Source organism: Nymphalis io, chromosome 1, assembly GCF_905147045.1.
Source record: "Nymphalis io chromosome 1, ilAglIoxx1.1, whole genome shotgun sequence".
Classification (NCBI taxonomy): Eukaryota; Metazoa; Arthropoda; class Insecta; order Lepidoptera; family Nymphalidae; genus Nymphalis; species Nymphalis io.
The window spans coordinates 9,964,734-9,981,253 of record NC_065888.1 but is presented as its reverse complement, the minus strand read 5'-3'; the positions used below and the strand labels follow the sequence as shown (position 1 = coordinate 9,981,253).

Below are 16,520 nucleotides of genomic sequence, written 5' to 3'. Positions count from 1 at the left end.
CTATGATCAATAGTATATATTATTTAAGAACCTTAAAAGGAAATGTTGAATATATAGTAATAATTCAGTTAAAATCTTATTTTTATTAATTTTTTACTTTGTCACTAACACTAAAGACCTTAATAGCAGTTTTTTGTGACATATTTTTAATAATAAAAAATGAGTACAGTGCCAGTAGAGATTTAAATTGTAGATAATAATTAAACTTATTTATGTTTTTTTCTACCAACCCGCATTGGAGCAGCGTGGTAGAATAAGCTCCAAACCTACTCCTCAAAAGGGAGAGGAGGCCTTAGCCCAGCAGTGGGACATTAACAGGCTGTTACTGTATGTATTTTTTATATAAAGAGCTATATTTCATGTATCTCGAAAACAGCTATTTTAATTTGGCTCAAATTTTGTATTTAGATAAGGTTCATAAGAAAAAAACAATATTCTGAAAAAAAATATTATATTATTGATAATTGTAACCGTCGCTTAGGAACTAATTATTATTATATTAGTCACTGTCGCTTATAACTTTCTGACATTACACGATCTTATTTTGCAGTCAGGTTTGTTCTAACAGAATAGCTCTAATGATATTCACCATATGAAAATAGCTTGAAGGATATCGTGTAATTATAAAGTGTTGAGTTCAGTAGAAATCCCAACTTGTACGCTTATATCCAATTAAACAAAACTTGACCGAGGCTCTGCATATACTCCTTTTGTTACACCAGACTCCCGTACACTGCGGTAAAACTCTCTTTTGACATTCAATAAAACTTTTGTACAGAAAAATCGTAGTTCATCCAACAACAATTTAATTCTCCGTCGAAACACAACTCCATTAAATAGTTTTTTACAATTGTATGCTTGAATTTTCCGTACAATTTATTGTTATACAGAATAAACAGAATATTTTTAGCACTTCATTTTTCTTTCCCGTAAGAAGCCTTAAATTTTCAACAAAGCTGTAGTCATCAAATTACTCATTTGTAAGATTTTATTATTTTTCTCCAACCTTTCAGCGGAATTCTAAGAAATAATTTGTTTCTATTCAACGTAAATAATAAAATAAAAAACACTTGAAATCTCTCTAAATTAATAAAATTAAATCATAAGTTGCTATATCTTTAAAAAGGTATTAACTTTAATTGCCTAAATGCTCTACTGGCTAGTTTATTAGATCCCGAGGTCCGGGATTTAAACCTCGGTTTAGGGCAAAGGTACAATAATAAAATTTATTATACAAAGCCGCCTGGAGTCTCGCGTTCCAATCCCAAGATGTATTATTATTAATTTATATTAATTCGTTAGTTTTATAATAATCGCATCACACAAGATATCGTTAAAATGTGTAACCTTTTATAGTCCGGTAACAAAGACAAACAGTTTATATTTGTGTCTTTTATTAATAGATCAAGTTAAAATCTGCTAAAATTCTTCATCATATTTCTAACATTTGTTTCTTCAATGTTGTCTACTGACAGTGCCAGAAAAGAATATATGAGTACTCTGTCTGAATTTATAGAAAAATCATTTTTGTATTTGAATATATTGAAAGAATAATATATTAACTCATCTGTACGGTATTCTTTAATTTTTATTATTTATCAAGTTTTCTATATATAGGTTTTATAATATGTTTAATAATAAAACATAAAATATTTAACCTTTGATAATAAGCGACCTTTACAAGAACGTATTTATTAATAATATAAAAAGGTGAGTTTTGTTTGTTGTTTTTTTTATTGTATTCACGCAAACACCGTTTAATTAGGAAACTTTCACTTATTATGATAGGATATAGTTTCAGAACTGATACAGACTATACATGTATATTATTTTATATAAATATAGATATTTATACTAATTATACTATACTTAGACAAAAATTATATATAGCGATAGCGTATATCACGGCTAAACCACGAAACCGATTTTGATGCAATTTGGATTGACGCAAGCTTAAGCCCAAAAAAAAGGATAAAGGCTATTTATACCTAAATCCTGTAAACCGCGAGCGAAAACTATTGTTATATATTTTTAAGTCAACGTAGTCGGAGATAAACTGTCTATGCGCTTCTACCAAAACTATAACAGATACATTAACTACTATTTCTTTATATCCATCTTCGGATCAGGATTAATTATACAATTATATATATATATAAACCGACTTCGTACATATGCCAATATGTACTCATACACTTCAACTTAAAAACAAACGAGATTTTATTGGAGGTTGGTTTACGGTTCTAAATACGCATCGTATCTTTTCTTGGATATCTGTTTCATTTATAACGCTTGGCTTGGTTAATTATATCATACTTTAGCTGTAATAAAACGTAAAGAAATAACTAATATTCATAACACACACAACCTTCAGTATTTATGATATCAGTGTGATTATTATTATTCTAGTAATTAAATATAAATGGATATACTGAATTATTGTAATGCCTCCTAATATCCTCGTCCCATTTGCTAGAACAACGATATCATCTTTGGCATGACTTGCATGTGAACATGCTACATACAGTTGCCTATGGGCAAAGTAGCAGCAAGTGATAGTAAATAAATACAACCCTTTTTATCCAATGAAACTATATGGAATAAATTAAACAATTTAATGCAAACTTTATTAAACCTTAAAACTAAAGAATAAGTATCCTTAACAGTAAAAATTAATAATCTATAAAATTCAAACCAAACATATTACTTAAGAAGTTAATACTAACAAAATAAAAAGAACAAAATGATAACCTAGTTAATAATTGCAACCTAAAGCCACAAAGTATTTAATATTATAAATGTAAATTGTAATCTGAACCCCGCAATACAGAAATTGCCACCTATGGGCTAATGGCCGCAACATATATTAAAACAACAAACATACGTACGTTTTTATAACTTTTGATAGACTAATGATTTTGATGAAATAAAGACTAAACGGAACATTGAAATACTTCTCATAATAATTCAATTATTTCAATTTGTAATTTTTAGCCGTTTCAAAGATTAGCTCGGACAAAAAGACAGACAGACACAAAAATAAATGATTGTGTTTGTTTTGGTAACTCGCAAATAGCCATATAAACTTTAATAGAGGCAGTTATTTTAAGATCACAGACAGTATTTATTTGTATAGAAAACAGGAATAAACTATGGCCGTGATGTTTAATTTGAATTCATAAAAAAATTCCACGAGGCGTCCTAGAATGAAAATATTTGAAATATTTTGTCATGTATATATTGTCATTTGTATGGTTACAAATAGTAATTGTTGTCATACATTATAATTTCTAATTCTTACTTTGGTCTTAGAAAGTAAAGAGTTTCATTTTATATATATAGATATATATTATAACACATTTTATATAAGATTTAAAACATTCCTCGCGTTATGTTATTGCACTTGTTTAGTTACGTTAATGTGCTTGCTCGCGTCTCGAGCAGACGTGGCGCAGATGCAAGCGATAGACAACAATTTCAGCACAAGCCATCTCAGATGCGCGAAATAAATATTTTTCATAAACTTCAGGAAATACTCTGTTTACTTTATGTGTGCAAGATTTAAAAATGTTCTATATTTATGAAAAGTATATGTAACATTAAATTTGATGCAAAGGATAAATACTGCTTGCTTATTTTATTGATAGAAATAAAAGAAAACTGCAAACATTTATAATAAAGGTGAAACAAAAAAAAATATAAATCATGTATGATGTAACCTATAATAAAAATGATACATAATTAACACCACAAAATAATGGAAAAACAATTGAAGGCAATTAACACATCAATTCTGACGTCATTTTTAGTGTGATATATTTTCTCTACAATTCTAAGCTTTTATGAATTTTGTTTTCGAACTACTTTTAATTGTTTCAAGTATATACATTTAATATCCTGGAATAAGATGTTTGTAGAACGGTTTATAAATGAAGTATGTTATAAAAATAACATATCGAACAGGTAAGTAATCTTTTATAATATTTTTTTTACAATACAGGCGATTAAATTCTGGAATTACCTTCCTTTAAATATTCGGAAGGCCAAATCGATAGATATTTTAAAAAAAAACACTGTTTGTCTCAAATGCATTATCACCAATAATTTCTTTTATTTTTCTTTTTTTTTTATTTTTTCTTTTCTTTTTTAGAACTCGTTTTCCTTACGCCGTTGTTTGCCTAAAAGAGATCGTAAAGGTAAGATAAGGATAAAATTGTTTGTTACTCATTATTAGCTTGTATCCATGTTTTGTAATTTTTTTACTCTGTGGTTTATAATAAAAGTAAAGTAAAGTATGCTACAAATATATATATAGCAAAGCTTTTTTGTTCCACTCTAATTTGTTTATATTTATGTATTTCTAGTAAACTTTTTTAAATGCTGTCTTTTAAATTTTATAATTGAAAACTCATTTTTTTTCTAAAAATTCTTTATCAATTTAATATAATTCGTTCGACACGGATGTTAAAATAACTTATTATGATATCTCGTTATGGTATGTTGACTGTAATGTTTTTTTTTATAACTTGAAACAAAAGAATTCGGAAACATCTCTATAAGATGATCTGTAGTTAACCTTTTACAAAGAGGTCAGAAAAAAATCATTCATCTATAGTGCTGTATTCAAGCTCGCTCACCGATGACCAAGTAATAAATAACTATGAAGACCAATGGATATCAAGTAAATAAATAGCATAGCTAATTGGCATGAACTTTTTACTTTATATTTACGTATGCGACATTACACGGATGATATTTGAAGCTTCATATTAACGTAATGATGCAGTACATAAATATAACCAATATAGTAATCCTTACTAATATAAATGCGAAAGTGAGTTTGTTTGTTTATTTGTTACGCTTTTACGTTTTAACTGTTCAACTGATCATTATAAAATTTTGCATACACGTTGTCAGGGTTATAGAGGATAACTAATACCGCGGGTCGCGGGTGGAAACTAGTCTATATATAAAAAAATATGTTTATATATATGTATATATAAACATATTATTGTTTATATATATATATATAAACATATATATTATATATATATATATGTTTAAGATTAATAAACTTCGAAACATATTTATGTATATTTTGATAGAGAAGGTTGTTAGGTTAGCCGTTAGAGTTTAACCAATCGCCATCAAAATTTATATATATATAATATATATATACAGGACAACGTATATGGATTTTGTTAGTCTTATATATACATTCAATTACTCCTTGTTATTGTTCGTATATAATGCGCTTCGTTCATCCAATTTAATTGAAACCTTGTACAATATTGTTGTTAGCACTATCAGTTGCGTCTTCCTGAAAGACCAGGAGCCAATTTGGTAACAGGATTTGAGGCTTGACGTAAACGGACAGTTCTTGAGACAGACAGAATTTGACCTAAACCTTTTCCGCCAATTAAATTACATAGCATAACAAAGGTTGTACAATCTGGGTACATGCTATGGAATAATGGAATGCAATAAATGAATTTAACGTACAATATGGCGGCGAACGAGTCATATCGGTTTATTCTTTAAAAAAAAATAAGGAGACTGCATCGTATATCGACAACTATTAATTTACAATGCATTTGTGTAATAAATTTTCGTAAACAAATATTTAAAATTTTTATAAATGATGTGTATTAGCCTTCTTTTTTATATCGTATATTAATTCACACTTATAAGTCAAGTAAAGTCATTCAATAAGGTCAACGATCTCTCACAGTAACAAGGTCCATGTAAATACTTGCTTTTCTCATCACGGTCAACTCTCGCACTTGAGCCATTTTACTAGATATGGCTAAACTTGTTTTGGGTGTTTAAACGACCTTTGAATTGCTGTGCAATAACACCTTCCAGCTAGGAAGACGTTAATTGTTTATACACTGTGTAATGATTTAACATGGCTGCCCGGGACCTATTTACAATTATTTAACTAAATTTAGTGTACGTTCTTAAGATACTTGAATTTTTTAATGCGCATTAAAAGAGATACACTGCGTTGCACTTACGTGCGATGCCTTATGACTGAGCACATAAACGATGCAATAAAAAAATGGTAATATGGTGATAAGCTCGACCATATATTTGGAAAAATGTTTACTTTTAACCGACTTTTGGTAAAGGTTATAGGCTCGACGCGTATTTTTTTCACCAATTTCAGATTGGTCATATGGCATTGCAATTGCAGTTAACATTGATGTAATATTTTGTTGTATTTCAATAACGTATCAATCGAATTCTTAGATGCAAACAAATGTAAAATAATATTTCATTAAAAGTTTCATACATGTACTACAATTCGGTGCCAAGCACAAAGAATCGGCTAAGTATGATGCTTTTCTTAGTCTTGGAAGGTTACGCAAAATCGATGATCCTGCGCCTGATCACTTTCCAGTGTTGTCGGATTACCATCCCAGCGGATTATGAGGGAATAGAGACTGCACCTTAATATCTCCTAGTCTAGCTCGTCGTCGTTAATTTATCTTATATGTGTATATAAACACATACTTATTATTACTATCATTATAAAAGTTAAAAAATTATATATTTTTTCACAAAATGATCATGAGAAAACCAACCATTTTTGCAAATCTTAAAGGGTTTCATTTGCAAAATTTAGATAATAATAATAATGTCCTCCAGACCGATTTCTGACACGGCGGCCAAACTCGAGAGAGATTAGCCAACTGCGCGGGAGAAATTATAGAGCACAAGTGTGTGCGCAAACACAGGTGTACTCTCTATTCCCTAACTCACATAATCCGATGGGACGGCAATCCCACACGACCGGAAAGAGTTCAGGCGCAGGACCAACGGTTTTACGTGCTTTCCGAGGCACGGGAGTATACACACTTCCAACTTTCTGACTCCGGGCTGCTACTAGGAATTTTCTGACAGAAAAACCCAATAACTTTTTATTGACCCGACCTGGGAATTGAACCCAGGACCTCCGGGTCTGCGGCCTTACATCAAGCCACTAGTCCAACGAGGCAGCTTAAAATTTAGATATTGTTCATTTGAATTTATTTTACTATTAATTCGCATACGGTTACAAAATATATGTTAATTCGAAATCATTTAACTCTATTAAAGGATTCTAAGACGAAACAAAAACTTACATTCAGTGAAAAAGATGACCGACTTTACTTTTTAATATGTTTTTTAGAATTTACTATGCTATTTTAAATAATAATGACAAACTACAGTTTCTCATTTTATACAATTATTTTAAAATAAAATTTATTCTTTTTATATACACACAGCTGAAGATTAAAATTCATTTTTTTATGCAGAGTTCCAAGATATGATTTTTCGACAATATAATGTGAAGGCAGAATATACGGCTGAGTAATTTGACTTTGTTCCCTTGGTTTACGACAGAGTAAATATCACAGGCTCATAGTTCGTAAAACACTTGAGGGTTTCCCTTAGTTTTACACCCCTAAGATCGCTCTCAAAGCTTTATGAAAGCGTCAAAGGGCTCGTTGTTTATGTTTTACACCGCAGTTTATTCCATATACAAACATCTAAAGAAAAAAAAATCATTTTATTTTCAAAGAAACATCAACCCAATTACATTAAGTATAACACATAATATACGGATCATACACTATTTAAGTTTACGCAAATTGTTTAATTATGAAAAACATAAGTGGAAGTTACTTATGAAGAGATAAAAAATATACATTTAAAAAATTAAACAGAAATATAACAATGTAATTTTTTTATTATTATTATTTAAGTCAACTTTAAAATAGTCCGTCCCGATTCCCACCCGATGCAAAGCTGTCCAATAAAATAAAATAAACAACAATGAGTCAATTCTAAATGTATTAATTAATATTTTAAACGTTCAAATGACTTATCAACTATCGAAGTCTGAAATGTCCACAAGAAAAAACAGTTGTTTAAGGCTCTATATGCAAAATTATGTTCTCAAACCATACAACGTTTTTTGGTAGTAATAGCAAAATGTAAATTGCAATTATTTACACATATGTAACATGTTTTATATTTTATAATAAACAATAAATATAACTAAAGGAAGTGTTACTTTTTCTCATTTTTTTATATGTATATAATTGCTATATATAATTCAGTATAATACTAATATTTACTATATTTTATAAATTACTCGGCTATAATGAAGTATAATCTTTAAAAACTAATATTATTTTTTTCTCAATAGAAAAATAATGATTTATTGAAAGAATAATTAAACCATGTTTTTTATATTCAATATGTGGATTATTACACTATACGTGGAATGTTATGATGAACTTTATTAAAACTGTTTTAATATTTGAAATCGACGAAACATTTATAAAAATAAAAATAACAGTTTACGAATACCAGATATAAAAACGAGTTTTAAGAGTTCTGTCAGGAATTAGTCGATGTTATTATGTATGTATATATCTAATATGTCGCAAATTTATTTTCAATTCAATAATTGTTTTATACCTTCAACTGTGTGTATTGAAAAATATAGCAACGACCTGTATATGTCCTGCTGCTGAGCTATAGTCTCTTCTCTTTTTGAGGTGAAGATTTAGAGCTTATTCCACCACGGTACTTCTATGCGAGTTGGTGGATACACGTGTGGAAGATTTTCATTCAACACATGCAAATTTCATATGTTTTCCATCACCGCCGAGCACGAGATGTGTAAAAACAAATTACGCATATATTAATTAACTGGTCCTAGCTCGGGTTTGAACCAGCAATCATCGGTAAAGATTCACTAATTCATTGGGAAAAAATGAAGTAAATGAATAAAACAGTATGCTTATTTATAAATCGTTTATTACAAACAAAACAGTATCTTATTTACAGAATTCCGATTTGCTATAAATATTATAACAAACACGACCTCTATTTCACTGGGGCTAAAACACCATGTTTCTTACAGAATTTAATGTTATGTAAACAAAGGCAGGAAAAAAAACTAAACATTTTTCTTTACTTATATAAAAAAATGTACTAATATATAGATACTGATTACATCGATCACACTATTTGATGAAATTTACCGTTAAAACAATAATTTATAAACAATTCATATATACGAATTCCAAAATATATTTACTAATTAAAATTATTATTATATCAAAATTCGGACCAGCGAAAAGAATCTCAAACTATATTTAATTATTTAAGTTGTTCATGACCAGTATATATATTGAACAAAACAAAAGTAAATAAACTGCTTTTACATGTACACAATGAATCAATAACAATAGTCAGTTACATAAAGGAAATAAAAAAAGTTCAAGATATCTTTATATTTTACTGCCTTTGTTTGTCATCGAGGTTGATCAATTTATTATTTACGTGTATGGCAATTGGGAGAATAATCATTACGATATTTTACGATCTAGACACTTATCGCTCACGTATCAAACCGACTTCTACAACAATGTTAAAAATACGCATTGGCATTAGCTTTAACGCTTAAAATTACTTAACATTATTACCAAGTTTCTTTGATTTCTTACGGCATGTGTGATGCTTTAACAGAAATCTCGAATAACTTAACCGGACCAGCTGTAAAAGACATGAAAATAAATTTATATTAAACCAAATTATTTTATAATACACATTTAATTAACAGACATTTAAAAACAAATGAGGTGACATTACATTTCTATTAGCATGAGATCCGCATTCTTTCGAACCCATAAAATATGGGTTTTGCCAAATAGCTTGAGTCAATGTTATCTAAAAATATTCATAGCTAGCACTATTATGTAAGACCAGTTATTAAAGAGCCCTTGCTTCATAAACACACATCTTAGAATATGACGCAAAATTAGCAAACTATTATATTTACTTGTCATTGAAGGCTAGGCGTAATATTCATACATATGAGCAATACATAAGACTATATATCGACTCGAATAAACAAACGCAACACGTTATTCTTAAAGCTCTTATAATCATTTGTTAAAAGCCGCTTTTATCTTGACTTTATTTCGAACCATTTGTGTATAAAATAAATATTATTTTGTAGTATATACTTATCTTTACTTTACTTCAATAATAAATATTTAACTGATAGATATATTTCAAAACATTTATGTTGCGAAAAATATTTTTAAAATTCCCATGCAAGCGAACAAAGCAGTATTAATAATACAATCATTTGATCGTTAATCTTACATTTGCATGGTGTCATGGACAATCATCAATGAAGTTACATAATAGAAATATCTCATTAATTATACATTTTTACTTTATAACGGCTTGTCGATCCGTTAGTCGCTTTGACCTCCGGCCACCTCTCAAACGCTGATGACAATTGAAATACCGTTTCAACATGTGACACATTAGAAATATTCAATAATAATTATCCAAATTGTATTTTTATTAATATCATGTTATAATAATAGGATAAATTGTGAGATACGGCTTGAATCTAAATAACTATCGCATTTTCGATGGCTTTAGATCGAATGGAATATACCGTGGGATTGTTCCGATGTTTTTTTTCTATTTACCACGATTAACGATGAAGAATCATGAATAATCATTTTAATGGTTTTACATTTCAAATTAGGTTATTTATATAGTCATCATTGCTTAATATTCTAATAATATGTTAAAATACGGTTTTCAAAGTATATTTCAAAGAATGTTGTTTTAGCAATCTTACCTGTGAACTTCGACGTATTTAGGCGCGTGACTGTAATATGAAAAAAGCGATAAAATTAGTAGCATATAATAAATAAATAGAAAATGTACATGTGATATAATAATAATAATAATAAATAATATGATTGCGTTAAATGTTTTTGATAATTTAAGCTCAATATAAGTAATGGTAAATACTATTAATAAGTTAATATAATTATGTCAAGCGTCCATAGAGTATTTACATCGGTAGACAATTAATTATTTTTTAGATATACTTTGTATAAAGTTGTTTTACTGTCTAACAATAGTAAATCTGCTATGTACTATTTTAATATATGTGTATAAGTTTAGTATGTTAGTAAATCCCAGTACCGGAGGTCAGTATGAATTGTCACACGAGGTTTCACTGACTGTTTTTTGAGCGCGAGCGCGCCGACAACTCCTGCGCCGACGGCTCCAACCTTCACAGCTTTCAAACCTAAAGCCCCTGTAACACAAAATATTTTATTAATTTAAAAAAAAAACAACTATATGAATAACAGCAATTATTATATCGATTTTAAAGTTGCCAGATAATAAAAACAAACATTAAGAGTAAGAGAATTACAATTTATTTATTTACAACATTACATAAAGTATGAAGTTTCATGTATGGTATACAAATTTAATCATTTAATTTATGTTATTTATATATAAATAATAATAAGAGTTCTGAGTTTTTTGTCGATTCTTATCGGTAGGATCTATAACATTCCGAACCAGTAGTTTTACATTTAATTTAATCTCGATAATATGATAATTCAAAAATGCTTGTAAAAACTTTCCTGCTTCTTTCCCTTATTGAAATATCCTATTTTCTATATATATATATATATATATATATAGAATATATATATATATATAATATATATATATATATATATATATATATATATATATATATATATAAGCGAAATACCACTCAAACGAGATGCACTACTCTACTAAACTATCCGCCCGATTGACTTGAAATTTGTCACAGTTACTCCTTTCCCGACGTAGACGCTCACTAAGAACGGATTTTACGCAAATCCTATACAAAATATATTTTTCTTCTTATCTACTCGTGCGAAGCCGGGACGATTATCTATATAAGTTGAATTACGTATAATTTTAAACAATTATTATTACTTCCATTTAGCACAAGGTTCTCATTTGAATACCGTTAAGCGGCTTAACACGTGCAAATGATCAGAAATATTAATGTCATATAAAAAAAATATATAATTTTTAATAACTTTATATTCGTATTAAATATAATTTTAATTGTGAAAGTTTTTAATATGACACGACATTGATTCAAGTAATTTTAGTCAAGTTTAAAATAAATCACTCGTTAATGACCTAAATATTATGAACTACTTTCGTTTATTAAAAGTTTTGTAACTTGAATTTTTTTACAACTAAAAACAAAATACCCTATAACTTATTATTATTCGAATATAGAACATTGATATACTTTGTGGTGGAGTTATATGCAAACACCTTTTTTGGGTCCTACCAGCTCACGGTTACTCTAACTTAAAATCAAGGGTGAATAAGCCAGTCTAGTTATGTCCAGCTCGCATAAGCCAGAGTAAGTACATTAAGGCAATATGCTGCCAACTTTAGATTCGCTTAATATTTTAACAGTGCTAATATACGTGGGAAGTGAGATCCACTCCTGCTCTTGGTACTAAAAAAATACTCACCAAGGATAAGCTTCTTCTTAAGAAGTAGCAGACCCCTCTTCGTTCTCGCACTCCTCTCGTGCACTGGCGTGTCACCCAGCGACTCGTGGACGTTTTGGACATTCATCTCTTCGGGGTAATGTTCGTAGTGCACGCTCGCTGCGACGACTGCTACGAGACAAGCCAGAACAATGATGGTTGAGGGCTGCATATTTGATTTTCCTGAAACAAAAATATTTTTCTCTCTATTGTGTCCAAGATTTTCTTAATTTTTTTTATTTATTATATTTCGCTAGATACATACTCTAATACAATAAATAACTTAAAGTAGAGTTGTAGTAATAGTAAAGAGGTTTCATTCTCTGCTTTTACTCTAGTCTCTTGCTCTACTTCTACCATTATATACTAGTTTTATCAGAAATAATTTGGTTGAAAAATATTAAAGAAATCCTAAGAATTTGATATTCGTAGCAGGAGTCGTCGCCTAATGTGACCTAATGTTGAAGAGATTCAGATCTAGAATATCTAGTGAATACGAAATGTTCATACGTAAAGGCAAAGGCGCCAAGCATGATTTAATATGCAGTACCCTCACTGGAAATTTGTGCAGACGAATATATACCATAAAAACATAGAAAAATATATGTAAATGTAAAAATATTCGTCAGTAAGAAAATAAATACAAGACTAGATAGTTTCTAGTTTCAAAAACAATAAACTCTCATTTCGAGAGCAATTTAATATGAACCTTCTCGGCATAGCATAAAGATGATCATACATTTATAAAAAATACATACCCCTATGTCTATTTCGTTTAAATGTCTCTTAGATATTACTATACGATATATTACACAAAATAATCAACAGAAACACGTTAACACTGTTCATATACAAATCCTATTACTTCGCTCTATTTCAACGTTAAAATTTCCGTCATTCATTACAAGCGCACACAAAAGAACTTGCTTTTAGCGCAACACTTACCTACGCTTAAAAAGAAAAAACTATTTTCACGGATTTACGACGCGACATCGAATACATTCTATCTTTTTAGTTGAAAACTATCTAAAGGAAATTTACTTAAATAATAATTTTCAAATAGCAATTGACAATTGTATATGTGTATCTTACAACTCTTATCAATTAAACGTAACATATCTTCGAATACATTATAATAAGCCGACGAAAATATGAAAACAAAACAGTTCTAAATCCTTTTTTATAATTTTATCCTTGTTTGTATGTAAATTTAATGATGTTATTAAATTATTCTTAACATTTTTTACTTTTAGAGATTTTTTAAATATTTATGTTATTTTGAAACCATATGACGTACAAGGCCTTAAGAATAATATGTGAAAATTAATGTACATCTTCGAACAAGGTTAGTCTTGCTTGAGTAACGTCTTAGATTTACTTGGCACTTATTTTGAAGAATGATACTCCGCCTGAACGAGTCGCCCGACCTTGCCGCTTATAAAAATACGCTAGCACATTTTATTTCATATTCAACCATTCTGCAAAAGCCGCCCTTCATACGATAGTTAAATGCATGTAAACGGATTTATCACCGTATTCAACAAAAATCACTAAAACTAAATAGAAGCGAAAACGAAACTTTAACGGATATTTTTTTATAAAGCAGCAGTTTTTTTTATTTGCAATAACTTAAAAGTGAAAATTAATTATTTTTTAGTTGAACTTTATAACAATTATACTTGAAAAAAACTAAAAAACACTCATCGACTCTTCAAAGCAAATCAAATGAGGTGGTTAACAGTAGCTATTATAATGACCGCTATTATTAACGTCGTCAGATAGATAATACCAAATTATTGTACACCGAATTACATATAAAAAGCCGAGATGGCCCTGTAGTAAGAACGCGTGAATCTTAACCGATGATCGTGGGTTCAAACACGGGCAAGCACCACTGAATTTTCATGTGCTTAATTTGTGATTATAATTCATCTCGTGCTTTACGGTGAAGGAAAACATCGTGAGGAAACCTGCATGTGTCTAATTTCACTGAAATTCTGCCACATGTGAATTCTACCAACCCGCATTGGAGCAGCGTGGTGGAATAAGCTCCAAACCTTCTCCTCAAAAAGAGGAGAGGAGGCCTTTAGCCCAGCAGTGGGACATTCACAGGCTGTTACGGTTACGGTACGGAATTACATATATTCGAAAAATTTCAAATTTATACAACAATTCGACATAAGTTTATTTTATTTTGTTTATTTATTTTGAACAATTAAAACATATTATAAACAATATATACGATAGTAAGTACAATGGTATTAGATACTTTATTATTATATTTATTGTTTTGCTGTTTGTTAACTGTTTGAATCTTCATAATTATTATTTATAATTTACTAAATTGCTTGTTTACTGCCATTCATGAATTAGTTTTAAGTGGAAACTTGATTGATGTGTGAACGAGTTAATTATTGTATAATGTATGTGTGGTGTAGCTATTACTTAAAATCGTACTTTGTAAATATACTATTTCAATATATATTTACATAATATACAAGTGAAGTTATTGGTTTCCGTTAGACATCGCTTTGACGTTTCGGTTGTGGTACATTGTAAGCACCAACTTCAAAATCTATTGAAATACCATCTGACTGTATATTCAATGCTGCGTAGATTTACATTTAATCTCTGTTATACTATTTACTTGTAGAACACTAACTAATCATAAACAAACTAATTTATTTCAATTAAAAGTTGAACTAAACTGAATAATATTTGTAATATCTGATTATAAATTTATTTATTTAAAAAAATAAATAAACAAAATAGTTATAATAATAATAATATTTGCAAATGTTCCAAATAACTTCTTGCTACAATCTACGTGACTGTTTATAAGAACAACCGTATTATAACAGAACGGTACGCAATATAATTCGGTCACAATTCGTAAATTACGTGTCTGATATGAATACTAAGTTCAATAAAGAAGCTACCTTGGAGGCTTTGTTTGAACACAACACGGCACTGCAGCGAACACTAACTCACAGATGACAATGAAGACGTACCGAAATCTTTTATAGATTGCAAATGTAATGCCTAGTGGAAGGGTAGCTGGTGGGCACGCTAGTTCATGCCGGACACGAAACGCGCAGAGTTCATGGAACAACGGTTAATTACAATATCTAGGAATCAATGTTAAAAAAATAATCCATAAATAAATCTTATGAGACGAAAGCCTAAAATTACTTGTAATTATTTTTTTTATATATCTCCTGTTTTAATAAATAAAACCTGACGTCCTTAATTCCGTAACAAGGAAATACTTGAAAATAATTTTATAATTATAGGGAGGGTCTATAAAACCTCGTGACCCTCATGTTTCGATACCATATCTTAATGTAGAAAGCGAAAAAGGTATACTGATAATTTGCATCGATTGATTCCGGCTTAAAAAGTAATGTTCGTTTTTAGTGAGTACTACTTTATAGTCACAATGAAAACAATGCTGCAATTTGATATTGTTCATTATTCGTCTTTGTTTTAAAAAATATAAGAAATATTCGTATAAACATGGTATAAATCTTACATGGATGATGCCGTCTGGTATTTTCGAACTCTTACTCTTTTTTTTTTATAGAATAGGAAGGTGGACGAGCATATGGGCCACCTGATGGTAAGTGGTCACCAAACGCCCTTAGACATTGGCATTGTAAGAAATGTCAACCATCGCTTATAGCCAATGCGCCACCAACCTTGGGAACTAAGATTTTATATCCCTTGTGCCTGTAATTACACTGGCTCACTCACCCTTCAAACCGGAACAAAACAATATCAAGTATTGCTGTTTTGCGGTAGAATATCTGATGAGTGGGTGGTACCTACCCAGACGAGCTTGCACAAAGCCCTACCACCAGTGCATGACTCCATGAATTTCCAGACACACAGGATAGTTTATGGTTGAGTGTGTGAATATTGTGAACAATTACCATTTATATAATAATAATAGCATTTTTCGCATAATTAAACATCAACCAAAATGTTTTCTAGATTTTACACATTACACGAGTCACCCCTATTTAGAATACAAGTGAAAAATCTGATTATAACTTCGTTAACTTAATTTTGTAACGAGTGACAGGTCACGAAAATAGCCGTGTCACGATTACATTTCATAATATTACG

General features: G+C 29.6%; 1 protein-coding gene across 3 annotated transcripts; it reads right to left on the bottom strand.

The window, feature by feature from the left end:
- Positions 1-9,018: 9,018 nt before the first annotated feature.
- LOC126768959 (uncharacterized) lies at positions 9,019-15,374 on the bottom strand. 3 transcript variants are annotated; one of them, XM_050487499.1, is made up of 5 exons: positions 15,332-15,374; positions 12,375-12,575; positions 11,017-11,131; positions 10,664-10,693; positions 9,019-9,555 (listed from the first exon to the last, which is right to left on the bottom strand). In XM_050487499.1, the coding sequence occupies exons 2-5, from the start codon at positions 12,562-12,564 to the stop codon at positions 9,543-9,545; spliced, it is 348 nt and encodes a 115-aa protein (XP_050343456.1). In that variant the 5' UTR covers positions 12,565-12,575; positions 15,332-15,374; the 3' UTR covers positions 9,019-9,542. The 3 variants fall into 3 exon arrangements, with proteins under 3 accessions (XP_050343456.1, XP_050343535.1, XP_050343596.1); XM_050487578.1 differs by having other exon boundaries at positions 11,056-11,131; XM_050487639.1 differs by lacking the exon at positions 10,664-10,693 and having other exon boundaries at positions 11,056-11,131.
- Positions 15,375-16,520: the final 1,146 nt, after the last annotated feature.